The 19,363-nt window shown below is 42.1% G+C and overlaps 2 protein-coding genes across 5 annotated transcripts; one reads left to right on the top strand and one right to left on the bottom strand.

The window, feature by feature from the left end:
- Positions 1-434: 434 nt before the first annotated feature.
- Positions 435-16,504, bottom strand: LOC135501057 (AP-3 complex subunit mu-2-like). Of its 4 annotated transcripts, none has more exons than XM_064792782.1 (14): positions 16,357-16,504; positions 15,269-15,347; positions 15,008-15,113; positions 14,693-14,805; positions 14,160-14,284; positions 13,675-13,834; positions 12,793-12,909; positions 10,791-10,864; positions 10,262-10,367; positions 3,248-3,406; positions 2,923-2,973; positions 2,492-2,560; positions 2,293-2,307; positions 435-1,725 (listed from the first exon to the last, which is right to left on the bottom strand). In XM_064792782.1, the coding sequence occupies exons 1-14, from the start codon at positions 16,389-16,391 to the stop codon at positions 1,660-1,662; spliced, it is 1,275 nt and encodes a 424-aa protein (XP_064648852.1). In that variant the 5' UTR covers positions 16,392-16,504; the 3' UTR covers positions 435-1,659. The 4 variants fall into 4 exon arrangements, with proteins under 4 accessions (XP_064648852.1, XP_064648853.1, XP_064648854.1 ...); XM_064792783.1 differs by lacking the exon at positions 12,793-12,909 and adding an exon at positions 12,621-12,734 and having other exon boundaries at positions 436-1,725; XM_064792784.1 differs by lacking the exon at positions 2,293-2,307 and having other exon boundaries at positions 436-1,725.
- Positions 4,791-10,754, top strand: LOC135501056 (uncharacterized). The gene is made up of 2 exons (XM_064792780.1): positions 4,791-4,912; positions 6,123-10,754. Exon 2 carries the CDS (start codon positions 6,184-6,186, stop codon positions 8,869-8,871), a length of 2,688 nt encoding a protein of 895 aa, XP_064648850.1. The 5' UTR covers positions 4,791-4,912; positions 6,123-6,183; the 3' UTR covers positions 8,872-10,754.
- Positions 16,505-19,363: the final 2,859 nt, after the last annotated feature.

Below are 19,363 nucleotides of genomic sequence, written 5' to 3'. Positions count from 1 at the left end.
CCCCTCTTCTTACATGCCGGGAGAGTTGAAGTGAAATTATAACCAGCTGGAAGAGTTGAGAAAATTGCCCTTGCCCTTGTCCATGTAAATTTCCAATGAAAAAGACAGGATTAGAAGTTAGGGATTCAATGACTTGTCTCCCAGCATGTATAGCACTTCATATCTGTATGGCACTGCTTGTTCACCGTGCTCATGGTTGACAAGGCTGGGATGGGACCATGACCTAGACTATTGCTTTGGGCAGCACAAGGAAAAATGCTTCAATTGCCCAAATCCACGGACAAGGCAAGTTATGGCGGTGGCTAATCGTTTCATGCTAACATGCTGTTCAGTGTATCGTGATGCTTTACCAGTATCCTAATTTTCATTTATTTACTATCATTCCAAAGATCACATAAAAACAAAAAGACGTGGCTAGATATATATACATATATATTATTCATATATCTCATAATAATATATTTACAGAGACAGGTAATCATACAGGTAGTAAATGTCCAAGAAATACACGTAACCCCAAATCAAAATTTATTTTCCATAGGGTATGTTGGGAGATAGACCCCCCTTGAAAGCATGGCACCTCAAAAGGCAAGCACAAAGTTCAAGGGTCCGTTTGAGTAGGGGCAAGCTAGGTGCCACCAGCCATGGAGACCTGTGGTGGTAATGTGGTGTACAGAATTTAAAGAGGGCTCACAAATAGAACATCACACGACATGGACAAGATTCATATACATCTGTAAGCGTATTTGTTCCAAACTATTTGGAGAGTAAATTAAAATACTGATCAAGGATCTATCTCGGTAAAGTACAGAAAGAGAAGGGTTATTGCTGTCACAATTTCTCTTCTTCTTCTTTCTCTTCTTCTTCATCTTCTTCATTTTGAATTCTCTTTCGAATGAAAAATCATGTTCTATTATCATTCATTCAGTCACATCAGTCAACCTAGACCTGTATAAATACATTGATGAAGCCAATATAGAAGGCATCTCAGGTTCTCAATTTTTTCCAATTCTTTTTCCTCTTGAATTCACTTTTGAATGAAAAATTATGTTCCATGACTATTTACTTTCTCACATTTAGATGTATAGTCAACAGACAAAACTGTAAATACATGGCTGAAGTCAATTCAGTTGCAGCATCCCATATCCCTGATTTATCATTTAGAAAAACAAGTATTCTAAAGATTGTTTAACAATGTTTGATGATATGCGAAAATATTTCTGCAACTTTTACTTATAACTTGAAAATAGTAATGCTCGGAGCTCAGGAAGGGCTTTGAAATAGTAATGTATTTAAATGTCACATGAAACCGAAATGACACAGATATTTTAGTGTTAAATTGTCATCTTTTAAAGAGAGACTACATGTATAGGTAGGAGCCAGGTGGACCCGATTAAGGTTCACCAATTGGCCAGTAGGTGTCTAATCTATCAGACAGTACATCGGCAATAGTCATCCTTGTAAGAGGAATCTTGATCATCAAGTCAAACCACGCCCAGTTGCCAAACTGCCTATATTAGTCACCTGGAGACCACTAACTGGAACCCCCTAGCTCCTGCCTGTGGTCCCCTTAAGAAAAAGGTTCCACATAACATCTGTCCTTCAGGAAGCATGTGGTCCACAGTAATGAGACAGAAGAGACATCCCTAACGATGTTCCCTACGTCCGCACTTGGAATTTTCCTGCCTTTGTCACGTATTTCACTCCTTTGAATGGTTTATATTTCTGAAATGAGAATTTGAAATCTGATGAGGACAACTTCATCGTAAAATGGCAATAAAGAACCATGGAACAATTTCTGAGTTACACCCTTATGGTTACAATAAGACTTATACTCAGGCTTAAGAGCCAACAGCAGCTCAAACTTGCTTACTTGCACATAGCAGCTCAAATAACAGCTTGAATAAGTTGAACAGGATGACCAAAACACTTCCTATATCAGCTCTAGTAGATAATTGGACTCAAATTTTGCAACAGCGACCGCAAGGCATGATTTGACACACTTGTAGGCCCGACTTTCATATTTGGATGAGATTTACTGTCAGGAAGTACACTTTTTGAGGGATTCAACGGATATCACTATCAGGAACTAGGATTTGACCTTTTAAGAACGGTACAATGGGACAGGTACCCCCCAATTTCCCCCTTCATACATGACATGACGTGATGGTAAAGGAAAATCTATTGGAAATCAATTTTTGGTCGTGAACTGTACAGGAATGATTCGGGTGTCCGGCAGATCACCTGCATTAGGAGAAGGTTGGTGATAGGCTGTTAACATAATGGGATTACCTGACCGTTGTCACCCTGAATGTAGTTATGAACAAATATGATATTAGAAGTCTGAATCACTGCAATGACATGTATCATCAAGAACTTCGCCCATTCGGGAACATTTAGCCCAGCATTCAGCCCAACCACATCTCAAAGGATGCGTTCAGGAAAATTTATCGCAGCAAAGGTTTTCCAACAGAATCTATTAAAACCTTACCTCTCCATACATATCTAGTCTATTGACTTTCAGTCCCGACACGGCAAGCTGAGCTATCTGGAAATGCACCTGAAATCAACAAGCACACTCGTTGGAACCTGCAGAAGCTTCGATACTATCTCGAAGCAAAGTGACTTGCTTAAGTTTATACAGAGTTTGTCAGCCACACCAGCAAGGGTTTTTCCTTGACACAGAACTTAACCCAGAGACAAGGTCTCCACAATCAAGGGTCATCGAGCTTTGATTTTACTGAGAGGTTGAAGCTGACAATAGACGGCTGCACTGGCAGATAACACAAGCAGGGAACTTTGTTAAACCGACCAACAGCAAACTGATTTTGATATTCCCTTCATCTATGGTAGGTAGTCAATGCCAGAAAGACATGTTTTGGCGGATTTTATAGGAAATTTTCTTGTTGTTTTTAAACTTACTGATATTGCTGGATTTGACTCTGGCACTGGCATACCGCTCTGAAGACTTATCTGGAAATGAAACATCGAAGTCAGAGAACATCAAAGAATTGTACTACTAAGTCCATTAACCAGCTGAGGGTGGTCAACGCCACACTGCGCCGAAAATGTCCCCCGTCAAAAACGTTATCTCCGCCACTTTCGTATCTGCACTTGCTACCCCGACATAAGGAATAACACAGTCAATGTACCCATCCTTCTTGTGACACAACAACTGTTCCATTCACCGTGTATGTAGCCCCTCCCCTGCCTTATTCGCATCTAAAGAGAAACGCATGATACTTACTGAACCACGGATATTTGGCAGTTTGGCGGGATCGATCTTGCCAACATCCCAACTCATCACCTTGGTAACGGGGTCAAACGAGTACTTCCCTTGGCTTGGGGTCAAGGTCACATTCAAGACGGCTTTAGGAAATGGAATTTCTACGATAACCTTTTCAACCTGAAAATGACAGGAATGGAAAACGTCAATGTCCATGTTGACTTATGACTATGAGTTGAAACATCTGGAAAGAAGACTATTGGTGTGCTGGTAAAAAGGGCCAGACTGACGACACATCTATTCTAAGGGTTGTAATATTCTAAATCTAGGCCGCCACTTTGTCTTTCCACACCAATTAGAGACCGAAAGAATTTTGGAAGACATTTCAGGTTTACCCAAATGGCCTCGATTGGACAACGAAGGACCTACAGCCAGGTATTAATTTCTATTCTAAAAGGGCTCAAAGTGATCATTTGCCTTCAAATTAAAACCTAGCGGACCTTGCATGCAACACCAAGGAGTAGGACTGCACCAAGGACTGCAGCAATCAGAAGGAGGTTCGATGTAGAGAAAAACCTCTCTATTAAGGACACACTCGGGACTAACAAATGTCTGATAAAGCGACAATTTCTTCTTCTGTGATTTTTCGGACCGACTCTTTAAAAACTAATCATCTGCCTTTTCTTTACACATCAAACAATCATGAAGTGAATATAAAATATTGACATATTACTTGATAGGTGTTCCTTCCAGTAATGATAAGGAGCATTAAACTTGTATTGATGAGCTCTCAAGTGTGTAGGCCTATAGTAGTAGTACTTAGCCTACATTCCAACAATATCAAAACCAACAGAGATATATGGCTGTTACGATAGTCAAACTCATCCCCACTGGACAGCAAGCTTTGAGTAGGCCTAACTTGGGCTATATGAAAATACAGCAGAAGTTCTCAAAGTACACCCTTGGGACAGTACTGTCCTTGATAGAGAGGTGTCCTGATCAGAGAGGTCAGGTTGAACGGAGATAACCAATTTGGACCAAAACCTAGTGTCCTTGATAGAGAGGGTGTTCTTATGAGACTTGTTAGAGAGGTGTCCGCAAAGGTGATTTCACTCCTGATTTCACTCCTGCAGCAGAAAATTCACTCATACATTTGAAAATTTTATGAAACACTGTTTAAGTCTGTGTCTGAATATAGTGTAACCCCCTAACACTATATTCAGACACTACACTATATTCAGACACAGACTTAAACAGTGTTTCATAAAATTTTCAATTGTGTGAGTGAATTTTCTGCTGCAGGAGTGAAATCACTCTTCACAATTTTCAAGTGTTTTTACAGGGGATGTGACACACATCACAGAATAGCCAGATTAAGTACCCGATAAATGGGATTTAAAATTCCTATGGCCAAATGTTATGATCATAACAAAAACATAAAAAAGTATTTTTTGGGCAAAATTAGAGTAAAATGGGTTGATCATGCACATCAATCTTTGTCAAGTTATTTGGCCATAAATTTTATTCAGGACACATTCTGAGATTGTAACAGCACAGAGGGGGTTAACGTTTGACCTGACTTTCTTTTGTGAGATGAGCACAAGGCCTTTGACAGTGCTTGACAACAGTAAACAGGCTAACTTCTACCTGACAAGACATATGAGGATAGTTCTTATAACTTCTGTGGTAAGTTTTAAGTAATGAGTCAATGAAATCATTGGATTTTTTAAAGAGCGATAAGTTTAGATAGCTGATGATATTCTGCCAATGAAAATCTGTTATTAAGTCTTTTGTCTGCATTTGTTTTTAAAGGATGTGTTATTTTGATGGGTATATGTACGATCCTTTAGACCATGCTATACAAATATTGAGCTATCCCTGTGTGATAGAAGCCAAGGCAATCATGTGAGTTGGCTGTTGGAATGGCGCAGTGGAATCATCAGTCCCTATCACCTCTGAGGTCCGATTCCCGGTTGGTCCAGGTATACTGATCTGATAGGGGGAGGTGGTTGGGAGAAAAAATGATTGTCTACTTTCAATAATGAGGAGGCTAAAAATATTCTGAAAGGTTTTTGGTTTATTAAGGGTGAACCCAGACCTGTAAATTGGTACTATACGGGAAGAACAGATTTTCCAGACAAAAACTCAAGACTAAGTTGTTTGCAATAATATTCCCACTTCAGAATGCTTTCTCCTAAGTTAATAGTGCAGTGAAAATTTGTTTGGACTAAAAATATGACTCGGGGCATGCCACTGTTGCAAATTCATGAAACTACCCCGATATTTATGATTATCACGGATTGCACTGGGCTATGCTCACATCTCGGAAATGAAAACACTAGGCCTTGTAGAATAGAAGGTTGAGCCTAACAAGATCACCACATATTAGATTCTTTAATCAAAAGCTTCTGATTGGGTGCCAAATCGGGGATTATTAGTTGGAAACCGTCCTAAGCACCCCCAGGGGAACTAGGTGTTGTTGTACGGAGTTAACTACATAGGCCTATCTCCAGGCACAGTATGTGGGAGCTAAGCATACGTTCGCCAGAATGAAAAGTACAGGCTTGGTGAAATGAGGAAATTCTCCTGGACAACATCAATATCGCTTCGGATATCTAAAGGCATAACTCTTGACTAGTGGCTTAAAATGTTTGGCGAAGCTGTAAGTAATAACCCTTATAGCAGACGGGTCAAATATCGAGTCCCGAGTGAGGCCTAAGCTGTGCACTTGGGTCCCACTGGGGAATATTTGTGATGTGCATTTGGATCTTCTACTGAATATACCCATTACCCCAGTGCAAAATTCAAATGCAGACACCGTAGGGTGCACTATTAGTAAGCCAAATCCAACGCAAAAACATACCAGTAAACACATTGTGGTTTTCTTCTCTTCCAGGCATGATGTAAGAGCAGACTACACCTACACAACAACCTGATAGCAGGATAACGTTCCCAAGATGGCAATGATGGGGGACAACCTTGAAATGGATGATGACTTCATGCGGGTCATCACCAGATGCTGCCAATGCGGGAATGAATCCAAGAAACCTGACCGCTTGAAATTTCTCCCGTGCTCTCACTTGATGTGTATTCGATGCCTCGAAGGAGTACGAACTGGGACTAATACTACGGCGCGAACGCCTCGGTCATCCCGAGGGAATGATGGGCTCCAGAATGGCGGTCTTACAAACGGATCTCATAGAAGTGAGGATGTCTTCATGACAGAGATCGAGGAGTTACCCGAAGGAAAACGTGAGATGTATACGAAAGCGTATTGTCCTGCGTGCGATCAGAGTTTCGTGGTACCGAACACTAATTTGTCGATATTCGAGGATGATTTTCATAACACGGGGATACTGGCACGGTTTATCACGGGGCAGAAGCATGCGTGTCAGCGCTGCATTGAAATGGAGAAGGAAAAGGTACTCGAAGAGGCGGAAAAAGCGAAAAAGAAGAGCCACAAAAAATGCGTTGAGGAGGAAAAGCCAAAACCGGGGAAACCTGCGCAGAAACCGCCTGTAAAGAAAGAGTCGCGTGGCATCAACACATCTCCGCCTCCGGAAAAGAAGGATGATCCGCCTGTGAAGAAAGGCGTGAATGCAAAAGGTCCGGCAAAGAAGGGTGGGAGGCCCCCACCAGGGGGAGTTAAGAAGAAAGGTGCAGCTACGGCGAAGGGGAAGCCACCGCCCAAGGGGGCCAAGAAGGAGGAGAAGCAGCCTTCGCCACCCAAGAGTCCGACACCACCACCAAAGTCCCCAACACCACCACCACCAAAATCTCCAACTCCACCAGCTTCTTCAAGCCCAGAGTCACCGAAGGAGGGATCCCCAAGGAGCGCCAGTGACGACCAAGAAACCACGTCGAGGAAAGGCAGCCAGGGAAGTGCAGCACAGAGCTCTCGGATAAGTGATGAACCCACAACCGGGGAAGCATCTGAAATGACGCTAGAATTAGACGGCACGCCTGCAGAGTTCTTTTGCATGGGATGCAAAAGGTTCCTGTGTTCTACTTGCAGTCATGAACATTTGACACCGGAGAATTTGAAGGAGCACCGCTTGGTTCCCGCTCACGAATACAGCTTGGCAACTCAGGAAGAACAGGTGTCTTGTTTGAGACATCCGCAGAAGAGATATACTCACTTTTGCTTGAATGAGAAGTGCCAGCGGGCAATCTGCGCGGTGTGTCTGAATCAGAGTCACCATGAGCATCGTGTTGAACCTATCGCAAAGGTAACGCGTGATCCGGCCGTGCTACGCGAAGTCTTACACAACAGTAAGGCCATCGAGATGAAAGTGAGGCTCAGGATGCGCGAACTTCAGGAGTCGAAGATCCAGGATGATGTCATCGCAAGTTTGAACGAGGAGATTGAGCACTTGAAGCAAGGGTACATCGCACTGCTCGATGACTATAAATTTGGGATTAACGCACGCTTCAACGAGATTAACGGGAAGATAGAAATAGACGAGACACGCGTCCACAGCTACATGGAGAAAATGAAAAAGATGAACGGGATACTCAACAACGTAATCTCGCGACCAGACTACGTCGATCAAGATTTGCTCATTCTCACGCACTTCCTCGGGGCCAATCAGGACGTTCTAACAAACGAACGCAAAGTCGAAGACTTGATGCGCGAAAAAACACTCGTGGTCCAACACTATGCCTTAGACATGGGAGAAATGCAATCGATTTTCAAATCGACGAAAGAGCTTCCGCAGACCATTCCGTTCGATCTTCACAAAACCGTGCGCCAAGATTTCCCGCTACCTAAGCATTTGAAATGTACGAGTTCGAACAGGGTGATGGTTCCATCAGCTTTTCTGCATAACTTGGATGTATTCCCGAACAATGACATTGTTATCTTAGACGTTAGGGGGAAGAGTATACACAAGTTCCAATGCGTGAACGCGGGCGGGGTGAAGCAGCACCGCTTCCAGTACATGTACTGCAACGGGGGAAAAGACAAGAGTACTGACGCGTTAGTCTGCCCAGCAGGGATCGCAGTCTACGACGGATACACGTTAGTTTGCGATACCACCCCAAGTAGTAAGGGGGCGCCAAAGAGAGGTCAGGTTCTGGTCTTCGACGACAAGCTGAACCAGATTGATGCAGTTCCGTTGGAGGCCGTGCCGCACTGCATGGCCAGCTACCAGGACCAAATCTACATCGGATACAAGACCAAAGTCGCACATTACCAGATTAGCGTGGATGACAAGTACAACAATGAGATGGAGTTTCATCTCGAGCACGCGGGAAACTACTACGTCGGGACGGAATGGTGGTCGTATCTTGCTGTAAACCGTGAAGGACACCTCGCGATTCAGGACGGGAATTCCGAAGTCTACATCTTCAAGGACGGGCAACAAGTCCTGAAACCGTCGACAAAGTTACGCGGCGTCCGCGGCATATCGTTCTTTGGCGTCAACAAATTACTGGCGGTGAACTTTGACAAGAATAACATTGTTGCATACGCGATGAAAGACGACGTCAATGGTCATCCGATTGTCGACAAGGAGCTTCCCACCATTCTGTTATCGGCGAAGGAAAAGATACTGCACCCACTCCAGGCCAAGATGGACTATGATGGCGATCTGATTGTGACTGACGATAAAGGACAGGTCAAGCTTTATGTTTCCCCAAAATAGATCTTCAGAGATCTCTTGACCCTCATGATTGCTAGCCTACACAGGCAAATGTCTCCATCGAACAAAACACTGATGGGCCCATAGTAGAATCTATGATGATAATGACAAAACACTTTAAACATTTGATCACCCATTGATTCTATGACAGGCCCACGGTAGACCAAACCATGTTCTTCTATCAATGATTCTACGAGGGACATTCTCCCTCATAGAATCATTGATAACCCATGGTAGAATCTATGATGAATCTGATGGAAACTTTTGCCTCTGTAGTATGGCATTTTCGAACTCCTCAGGAAACAATCATTTGATATTCATTTTGCGAGACAAACGAACGCTAGCACTTTAAACAGAAAATCATTTTAATCACTTAAGGCAATTATTAATGAAAATTACTGGAGTCTGACATTTTTAAATGGTTATTTTAAACTAACTCAAGGATGAATGCGCCCATTGACAAAAATGGCTGAAATTTCATTGCAGATGTAATTTTGTGCACTCTGATACAAAATTGTAATTTAATCATCTTTTGAAGGCTTCTCGAGTCAAATGGCGGCCTAATTTCAATTTCATACCTGAAAACTACGGACACAGGGCATTTACTGCTAAAACAATGGAGAATTTGGCAAAATTTCAACATCCCTTTCAAGGATCCTCACCTCAGGGTAATGTAGCAACACTGTAGTTAGTTAGGACTCTATAGCGTGGATTCCACACAAATGGGCAACGTGAAGTTCCAGTTAAATATTTAAAGTGATACTATGATGTGATTTTCAACTTTGCGGAAATACGTCCGTTTTTAATTGTTGATCACAAATGTCAAGCTCAAATTTTCCATTTTTGATTAGATTTATTATAAAATCGCTGAATGTAAACAACCGCGACCGCGAAAATGTTCATGTTGTGACGTCATCAACGAAATCGGCATCGAAGCAAGCCGCCCGGGCGGGATTAAACCATTAATTTCTAGAAAATGTGCATTTCGATTTAAAAACCTTACCAATTTATGAGAAAGTGTTGTAGTCATTTGTCAAAAACAGCTAAAACATTATATGGTGAAATTTGACACGAGTTACCCTTTAAAGGCCTACTCCTTTTATTCAAAACTTGAATTTGCAAATTCGTCAGAGATATCAACTGGAACTTGATCTCACCTCCTGTACTGTGCCCTTAATTGGTTCTTAAATGAACCATTTTGTAAAAACATTGTAGGTCATAAGCACATTTGATAGAGTGGACCATGCTGTATAATACTTCCAATGTTATGTATATTTTGAAGATTATTTTTAGAAACTATAAAATTCGATTAATTATATAAAATCCTCTTCTTTTTTAGCCCAGCGATGAACGAGGCCCCAAATGACACTGGAACTGCACAAATCTGACTTACATTTTTCCCCATGGTCTGTTTTGGTCCGACGGTTATGTCAAGGCGTCCTGAACTACCATCTCGGAATGAAATATTGTGGCGTAGATATATTGGAATAGCGACCAAGCTGGAAGGAAAAATATACGATGAGATTTTTTTCAATAGTACAGTAGAACCTCTCTATAAAGACACCCTCGGGACTGATAAGTGCTGTCCTTAAGAGAGGTGTCCGGATTAGAGAGGTCAAATGCAATGGCAAGAAACAATTTGGGACCAAAACTAGTGTCCTTAATAGAGAGATAACAGCTGGCATTACACAGTAATGCACAGGCTATAATTGTATCACGGCTGTAATTGTATCACCTTACCTAACACTACAGCTTAGATTTTATATCATTTTAGAGGAAGCAGACACTATTACTTGGGATTTTCACTTCAATTCCATGCACTCGACTAGGAACATCCCTTGTAAGAACAGTGTCAGCCACGATGAAATTTAAATCATGCTGTTGTTGATCAAGAATTTCTCTGTGGTTTAAAGGACACTTACTTCTGTGCTCCTATATGATATGAGATGAGTCGGAAGTTGCCATCTGGTGGTACGAACGACAATATTCTTTCATTCTGAAAATAAAACGTTAAGAAAATCCAGTCTAGATTTTCTATGCTGGTCCATCAAAAACATGGATGACAAACCGGTACATACGAGACAAACGTCCCCTGGTACCGTAGTCGGGAAGACGGCGTAAAAAACAAGATCATTCAATTGTTTCCAGCATGGGACATAATGTTTTTTTACCCACTTGGAGCTGCAGTCTAACGGAGCAATACAATTTATTGGAAAGACATCTACTGGTAACTTCAGATACTACCTTTTCATGGATTAAAGGCAGTTAGCCTTTTAGGCCATCATACAGCAACAGAGTTCAGGGTTCAGGACAGTATACCGGCTTACAGTATAAGTCGTACCAACAATCCAAAGACCCTATCCTATTTTCTGCAACCCGAGATACACATTTTCACACCCACCGTGGAGAATCAGTTTACAACTTGCCACATATCATGCTTATTTAAGCTGGGGCCTTCCAAATTATCTAGCTGACTGCCCTCCCAGAACAAACACCCAGCAAGTTGGAAGGCCTGCATACTTCTTGGTAAGTTGATTTAAATTGATTCTCCAGGGTGACACCTGAACACACAGAAGGATCACAAACAAAGAAGTCTTAGAAGAAACTTTGTACACAAGGGTGGATGAGGGCTAAACTTAGCGTGCGGCTTCTTATGCAAGCCCATAGTCATGTCTTACCTCTAATTTTGATGTCACAAAAGTAAAAGGTTTATTATCTATTTTCAAATGAATGTGCAAACTATAACTCTATGTTGCAAAATATTAAATTTCATAGTCAAATCAGAATTTTAACTCCATGCAGAGTAAAAATATGCCTGTCATCCTGTCCATTCAGATGGATTTGTTGAGAGAGAATGTCAGTAGGTCCAACTTGATCCATACTATTTCAAATTCAACATTTATCCAAAGATGTTGTTAGTAGTCATGCATATAGTGTGTTAAAAATCAATTTCCCATCTTTTAATTTTATGAAAAGCGACTCTTGGTAAAACTGAGTTTTATGTTGTCATTGTCATGCATTTAGTTAAAAAACATCTTTTCATGCATTTAGCAAGCTAAAAATCCTTTTACCACCTTTTAGTTTGATGAAAAAAAAAACTGTTAGTAAAACTAAGCTTCATGCAGTTACGGTAGTGAGTTAAAATTCCACTGCGGCCAATGTTATAATTTTATGCAAAGCAACCGTTCAATGGTCAGTAAATCTAAAAATCTTGTTGTGAATAAATTGAGAAGAGACTCATAAAGTGTAGGGTGTTATTTACAGAGAGGCCTATGGAACGATATACAATGAAGATGATTAGGATTAGGATGAATTCATACTCCGGACATGGACTGCCGTGACACACAACCAAACATTGAAAACAGACAAAATACCGCACACATGCCTTGTCAACAACCACTGCCACAGGGGCACTGGAGTGGCTATTTGTTTTTTTATTGGCAGCCAGGGAAGTGAGGTCTGTGGAGTGATCATCTCAGTCCAACAAGCGCGACGGCAAACTCCATGATGGAGATTGCAATGGTGGCACTCGAGCACGGGTCGCATGTTGGGAGTAAGAATTTCCCCTTTGGTTACAATGAAGATGTTAGACGACAGTAATGAAGACTATGACGATGATGACAATGATGAAGATGATGATGAATCCTTGATGGGTTATCCAAACGGTGCAGTAAAATGAGAAGTGATTTCAAGAAGAAGAAGAAGTATAGTTAAAAAGAGCAAAGGCCGTCTCGGTCTCAAAATCGTCCTACCTCCCAGCGTTTAAACCGGACACAAGGGTGGAAGCTCACATCATCTAGGAGCCTTGGATTATGGAAGGACAGTGTTAAATCAGGCATACCAGTCAGTTTACAAAGGCAGTCCACCTAAAGATGAGAAAATCCAAAAAATCTTAGAGTCAAATTACGCGGTCAGTAGACGTACCTCCCATCGCTTGAACCGCACGCAGGGATGAAAACTGACGTCGTTGTCGAGAAGGCGTGGATTTTGGAAGGTGAGGGTTAAATCGGGCATTCCGCTAAGCTTGATAAGGCAGTCGATCTGTAATTCAGAAATAGGAAATTTGTTGATGGGGAAAAGGTGGGGAGACTGGAAGGATGTTGATGGGAAACTGGAAAGGGTTTCGAGAACCCGATCACCAAAAGCTATCATTATCCCTGCACCTAAATCTTCAGGCAATGCAAAACACACAAGGGCAGGCCTAATGCTCTGCAAAGGCAACAAAGGCAATGCAAAACACACAAGGGCAGGCCTAATGCTCTGCCAAGGCAACAAAGGCAATGCCCTGGTTACCCTTTGATATTGCCTTCTTGCCCTGAAATTTGTCTTGCCCTACTAGATTACTTTGATGCCAAATGATTTTGCAATTACAACAAGGCAATAAGTAGGTCAAACTGACAGCATGTCTGCCTTGGTCCCCCTGTTATCACAGCAATTCTTAAGGCAGATTGTCCGTTTCAAGGTAGATCTTAACTTGCTCTCAAAATCCTAAAGCGTAAGGCCTGCCAGAGTTCGAAATAAACTCCCAGCACTCTCGAAGAACTCTTAAGTGCAGAGGAAGCAAGGAATAAAGGCAAGCTATCTAAAAATTTAGGAATCTGGAAAGTCCTCTGACAGTTGCATTCTCTAAAATCTAAAAATAAAGTTTTAGAAATTAGCATAGGATTTCAAAACAAACAGGTGCTAATATTTAGGTAACAAGGAATACTAGTACAATCCTCAGTAAATTTTTCTTTAAAACCAAAAATTGTTTTAAACTGGCACTACTGATCTTCAATTTTTCCTCAATTACCAACAACGACTTACATATCCCTGAATCTCTCCGCAAACGGTTGATCCTGACTTGTCAATGATGGCATCAATCTCTTCTATCACGTCAAAGTAGGCCTCATTGTTCGTATATTTGACGCCCGTCCGCCTCCAAGGTACATTCGACAGTTGTCCGGTTGGCAGTGTTGCACTGACGCTGAAATATAAAGAATGGCGTCGAAATACTGTAAACTGACACACAGATACCTGAAAAGTTCCCAAACAAATTGAATGCTTGCGATTTATATTTTGGCAGATTACATAATTACTTAGTTTTTCCAACGAAAACTAAGTTTTGCAGTTAAGAGTATCACAGCTCTGAAGTCACTGTCTGGCAATGGCCTATGGCCAACGGATTAGATTTGCGAATGAATGATCTTTGTTTTCACACAATTGAACAGATGAGGAGCTAGGTTTGTATCAAATGATTTAAGGCCCAAGGGGGTAATAACAAAATGCACATCAATGCCAACCCAACTTACTTGGTAGATTTCCCAGTGACCGTATTAGCAATGGTCCTCAGGATATTGGGTGGTTTAATAAGTTCCTTCAAGATGTTTGACTCTGTGGCAAGGGGGAATCCATTATCAAGCATCTCATCCAAGATCTGGAAAGATGAAACTTTGACAATTAGGAGGCACATGATCTTTACAATGTACAACATTTTCCAGGTAAATGCAGACTCCAACTTTTTCTAGAAATGCTTCCTTGATTCAGCGCAATAGCTTAATTCTATGGACAAAACCAGTAGTGACCAAGTCCTCACTCATTGAACAGACTCCATTCAGGTCTGATCCCAGTTGAAAACTGGAGAATATTGTGGCCCATCCTCTAAAATTTGAGTACGCACATCACAGATGCACTGTCCGTACTAGTGCTTTCAAGTTTTAAAAGGCCAGAAATTTGTACAGGCTGACAACATGAATGCACAGCATGACAGAATGGGATGGGATATTTCTGACTGATGTATACTCGGGTTTCCGAGTCTGGCCAGGCCTGAAGAAATACTACAAACCTCATACACGACCACATAATTCTCCTTGACTTGTGACTCTGTGGCCTCATCAAAATAATCTTCCAGGATATCAACAACTCGATGAAGGAATTCGATCACAAATAGTGGTGGAACTGCAAGGCAAAAATATCAAAATTTAAAACTATTCAGGCCTCTCAATTACAAGCAATAGCACACCAGACCCAGTCCATTCATTTTTTAATACCCCGTGTTGATCAAAGCCCCAGCAATTGACATTGAACTTTTCTATTCAAAATGTAACAGCAAAATGACGAACGCAGCAACAGACTGACTGAGATGGATATCAAAACAAACCTTCAGTTGTGACCACAGCTATGAAATACATGGAGTTCCTATGGATGTTGATCAAGTAATGATGCGGAGTTGGTATGACTGGAGGCACATCATCAGACGTGCTCGCCTGTAAATCAGACAATAAAACACAAGATAAGGACTGGCAAGGGATGAATGATCAATGTAAGAAGATCTTGAAACCTACACCACAGACAATAGTGCCAGTGTTGCTTTAGCATCTAAAAATTCAGCAGATTAAGCACCTACAAATTAAGCACCTACCTTTGATTGTGCTTCAAAGAAGTAATCACAAATGGAGCGGTGAATCACACTCTTCCAGTGTTTCTCCAGGAAGACATCCCTAAAATTGGATTAGAATTTGACAAGTTATTAAAAGTTTTACATGTAATTGCAATGTCAAGCTTCCATACCTAAAAGATACGATGGGTTTTGGTATTGTAACGTTGGGACAAGTATCCCCTTTCCCTTCTCATATGAATACAAATATGCCAAGCGTGTATGTCTGTAGGTGAAACAAATCACAACCGGCCGACTAACCATATCCTCCAATGTCAAAAACAGGTCCATTCCAAAAAAGACATTTGCCTCTTTTTGAAGAAGGAACTCGAGACTCCCAATCAGGTATTAGCAAATCAAAAGACCCCTAGATCATGAACAATAAGCCTTGGAGCCAGGTTACATTCTTAACAATACTTTCAATTAATCAATAACTGAGCAGAAGCCCAAAACTCTTGCTTTAGGAAAGTGCTGAATGGCCAGAGCAAGAAGAAGAACACACAGAAGGAAGCTGATCTCATCTCATCTCTAACTGGTTAAAAAACTCTGTTTTGCAAGTCGACATGTTCCTTTGTGGCCAAAATGACAATGGGTCCAACATAAGATGCAGTCGTCATCAATTGCTCTTGACCTCCGACTCTGTCTCTAGCTAGCTCTGGCAGTATAAGCCCTCCCTCAGCTTAAGACAGGCCCGCCTGGGTTGTAGGTGACAGCGCCGTAATCATACAGTGTCTGTGGCACTGGCAGTGTGCAGAAGATGACGCTTGCAGTGTAGTGTAATGTAAGAAACTACATGTATTACTATAGACATTTGTATATCCGACTTATTTGGGCTTTGTCTCGAGACTGCAAATTTCATTCCACGACTGATTTTTGAGATTTGACAAAATTCTGGCCCTGGGACTGGTCCTGATTTGCCCTTGGCCTTTGGCTTCAAATTGCCAGTTCGCCTGTTTCAGTGTTTCAGTTTCACTGTGTGGTGACTGTAGTGTAGTGTAGTGTTTGGGGGTCGGTCTTCCAAAATCGTCCAGGTTTCCACCTATTTTACAGATTAACGGGTAAAATTATCGTACCCAGAGTTATTGATGATGAACAGACTATGAATCATTTTCGATCCCTGCTTTTCTTTAGCTTTGATCCAATCTGATGATGGCTTTATTCAAGAAAAAGTGCAATTTTTGGGAGGAAAATTTCCTGGAAAAACCGGAAGTAGCTGTCGTACAAATCTGTACAGCGCATGCTCAAAGTAGGCCGCGCCGTAATATTATAATTTTGTGAAATTAAAAAACACGATCAGTTAGGTAACTATTTGACATTTATTTGTTTTTACTTTTATAAGCAACTGTCATAATTCAGCTTGATTTTTAAGAATAAGATAAATGTCCTGATAAAATTATACGCACTATATTATTGACTGAGGTACTTCCTTAAGCGCTCTTCGGTCTCTTGGCGATTTGTTACATCCTCGATGTACACATTGAGGGACATCAGAGTTCTTCAAGTTCCCCAGGTGACGTGAAGGACTTAACAGGTTTTTTTGGGTTTTTTTAAGGGATGACCCCAGTAGGATTTGTGAAGGGTCCTGGGGGGGGGGGTGTTCCCAGCCTTGGGCTTCTGTTTAGCCAGGATTCATACTGGTGATAAACCATTCAATGGGAACTCGGCTGAATGTGATCGTCTGAGGCCAAGGTCTGAGGCTCGGATATGGATTCATACTGGTGATAAACAATGTAAACTCAAGTGACTGTGGTCATATGAGAGATGTGGATTCATCATCATCATCATGTCCCGCAGCCATGCGGCCATTGGGGCGACCCTTAGCCCGATGCGACATCACACGGTTCTGTGCTCGGCGAGGCGGATATTGGGATAAGGTCACTGGTCTTTCTTCCAGTCCAGTACGTCGTCATCCATCCAAATTCTCTTTGGACGACCGCGTCGGCGGCTATATACCCTCCACTGTGCCCTGCAAGATGTTATTTGCTAGTGTTCCCTTGGCTCTCGTGAGATGGCCGAACCACCTCAGCTTTTTCTTCTTGGCAACGGTTAGGAGGCTGTCGTGATGCCCGATATAGGCCTACTGGGTGACCCGTCCTCTTACTTGGAGAACGGCTAACGTCATTTGTTATTTTGGGTGCACAAGGGCACATTTAGATGCCACTGGTTTATTTATACCTCCATGGTTTTACCCACCATGAAAACAGCTCGAGTGTCGTGTGGTAGTGAACTACCCTGCAAACAAATATCATGATCAATGGACTCTTCTCCGGGGGGGGGGGGGGGGCAAAGGTCAGTATGCTTAGAGGGCGGAGTTTACTATAAAGATTTCTTGAGTATTCACACCCACTCCTGATGATACCCCTTTGTGGGCCTAATTGAATGTATGGTACATCTTCAGGGTATTCCATCTTCAGGTATTGTACCAGAACGCATAGAAGACGTTATAGGCAAGGATAACCTGTATATCATATACTGTATGACATTGTAATAATACTTTGTGTTTTTTGCTAGTAAATAAAAGTTTCATTTTCAGTTTTGTCCGCAGAATATGAGCGTTTTTGTCTTTGTTTCTGTTTGTTTGCCATGGATGTGCCTATGTCCTGATCTGGTTTGAAACATAACCTTCAGTAATCCACCTAAGGGAACTCGGACTTGGGCCTCTATCCTTCCTATTGACCTGGTCACATCATAGGTTCAGTATGTTTCAAAACATGAACGCGGGTTGAGGATTGCTCCGAAGTAATCTTTGCTATCGATCGAGCTCGTTCATTGGTCTGCTTTGAGATGGATTGTCGGGTGTGGACATGGATCTGCTCGTGCTGCCCTTGGCTCTGTCTGGGTGTAACAGCATAAGTTATCTCACCAGGTCTGGTTGTGACAGCATCTCCTGTCTATCAGGTCTGGTTGTGACAGCATATGCTGTATTATCAGGCCAGGTTGTGGTATGGTTGTTGCAGTATCTGCAGGTCTGGTGTTGTGATTTCATTCAATCCCTTTATGAAAATCAGGTATTCACCGTGTGAAAATGAGACACATTTTTCCTACGGGTGGAGACCAGGTCTACCCTGTAGAAACATGGTGCACTACGTTGGCAGAGTACACATCTAGATCAGACATGCAGAGAACGCATAGTGAAGGGGCATGGTACATCCATCAAAGACTTGGTACACTCTCTGGCAACATGGCGAGCTATGAAGGGGAGGGAACATCCAGAAGAGACATGGTGCACTACTGTCTCAATGGCCGAAAGTCATTTCTGCAGGTATCAATATAGAACGAGGGTAAAATACACAGGTCCGGTTGCGGGGGAAAACAGAAATGTCCTCGTTTTTTACTTTATTTCGCTCCGATGTCTTTGATAGGATGACAAGTTCATGTACTACAGGGTGGCCCATAATTATTTTCCCTCACACAATGGATACACAATAGAATTATATTGTGGAAGGGAAAACCTTTCTTGGCCACCCTGTAGAATTTCTCGTGAGTTCCATCATCAATGATTTTGACAGGACCCAAACTGGACCCCCCCCCCCCCCCATTTGCGCATGCTAAGAACATAGCATTATATCTATACCATTACAGATATCAGTCAACAGGAGTTTTACTCCTCCCACGGTGAAGCAGATGATGATGATGATGATGAGTACGAATCTAATCCGATCCCTCAGATGATATCATATTCACCAGTTTGAATTCGCATTGAATGGTTTATCACCAGTATCAATCCATATCCGATCCCTCAGATCAATCACAATTCACTTCGGTTCCCATTGACTGGTTTATCACCAGTATGAATCCTGGCTAACAGAAGCCCAAAGCTGCTGGGACCCCCCCCCCCCCCTTCACAAATCATGCAGGGCGCCTTCCCTTTTTTAACGAAGTCCACGTGCGCATTCGTATTTCCCGCGTAAGGAATGAACTAACAGTAGCGTCACCTGTTATTACTAGGAAGAACTCCGACATCCCCCGATGTACATCGAGGATGTAACAAACCGCTTCTGCAATAACAACAATTTCACGTGACTGCCCTCTCGTCAGGCATTGGCTAACTTCAGGGGTCGCGAACTTTCAACAGCTGAA

The sequence above is a fragment of the Lineus longissimus genome, chromosome 17 (assembly GCF_910592395.1).
Source record: "Lineus longissimus chromosome 17, tnLinLong1.2, whole genome shotgun sequence".
Classification (NCBI taxonomy): domain Eukaryota; kingdom Metazoa; phylum Nemertea; class Pilidiophora; order Heteronemertea; family Lineidae; genus Lineus; species Lineus longissimus.
The sequence above is the reverse complement of the archived record's forward strand: the minus strand, read 5'-3'. Positions and strand labels throughout refer to the sequence as shown.

What these genes read in the sequence shown, in the direction of transcription:
- LOC135501056 (XM_064792780.1), top strand. Translation starts at nt 6,184, where the DNA reads ATGGCAATGATGGGGGACAACCTTGAAATGGATGATGACTTCATGCGG.
- LOC135501057 (XM_064792782.1), bottom strand. Translation starts at nt 16,391, where the DNA reads ATGATTCATAGTCTGTTCATCATCAATAACTCTGG. An exon ending in AGCTGTGGTCACAACTGAAG is followed by an intron (nt 14,806 to 15,007) that starts GTTTGTTTTGAT and finishes TTTGCCTTGCAG; the next exon opens with TTCCACCACTATTTGTGATC. An exon ending in TGCCAAATATCCGTGGTTCA is followed by an intron (nt 2,974 to 3,247) that starts GTAAGTATCATG and finishes TTTCATTTCCAG; the next exon opens with ATAAGTCTTCAGAGCGGTAT.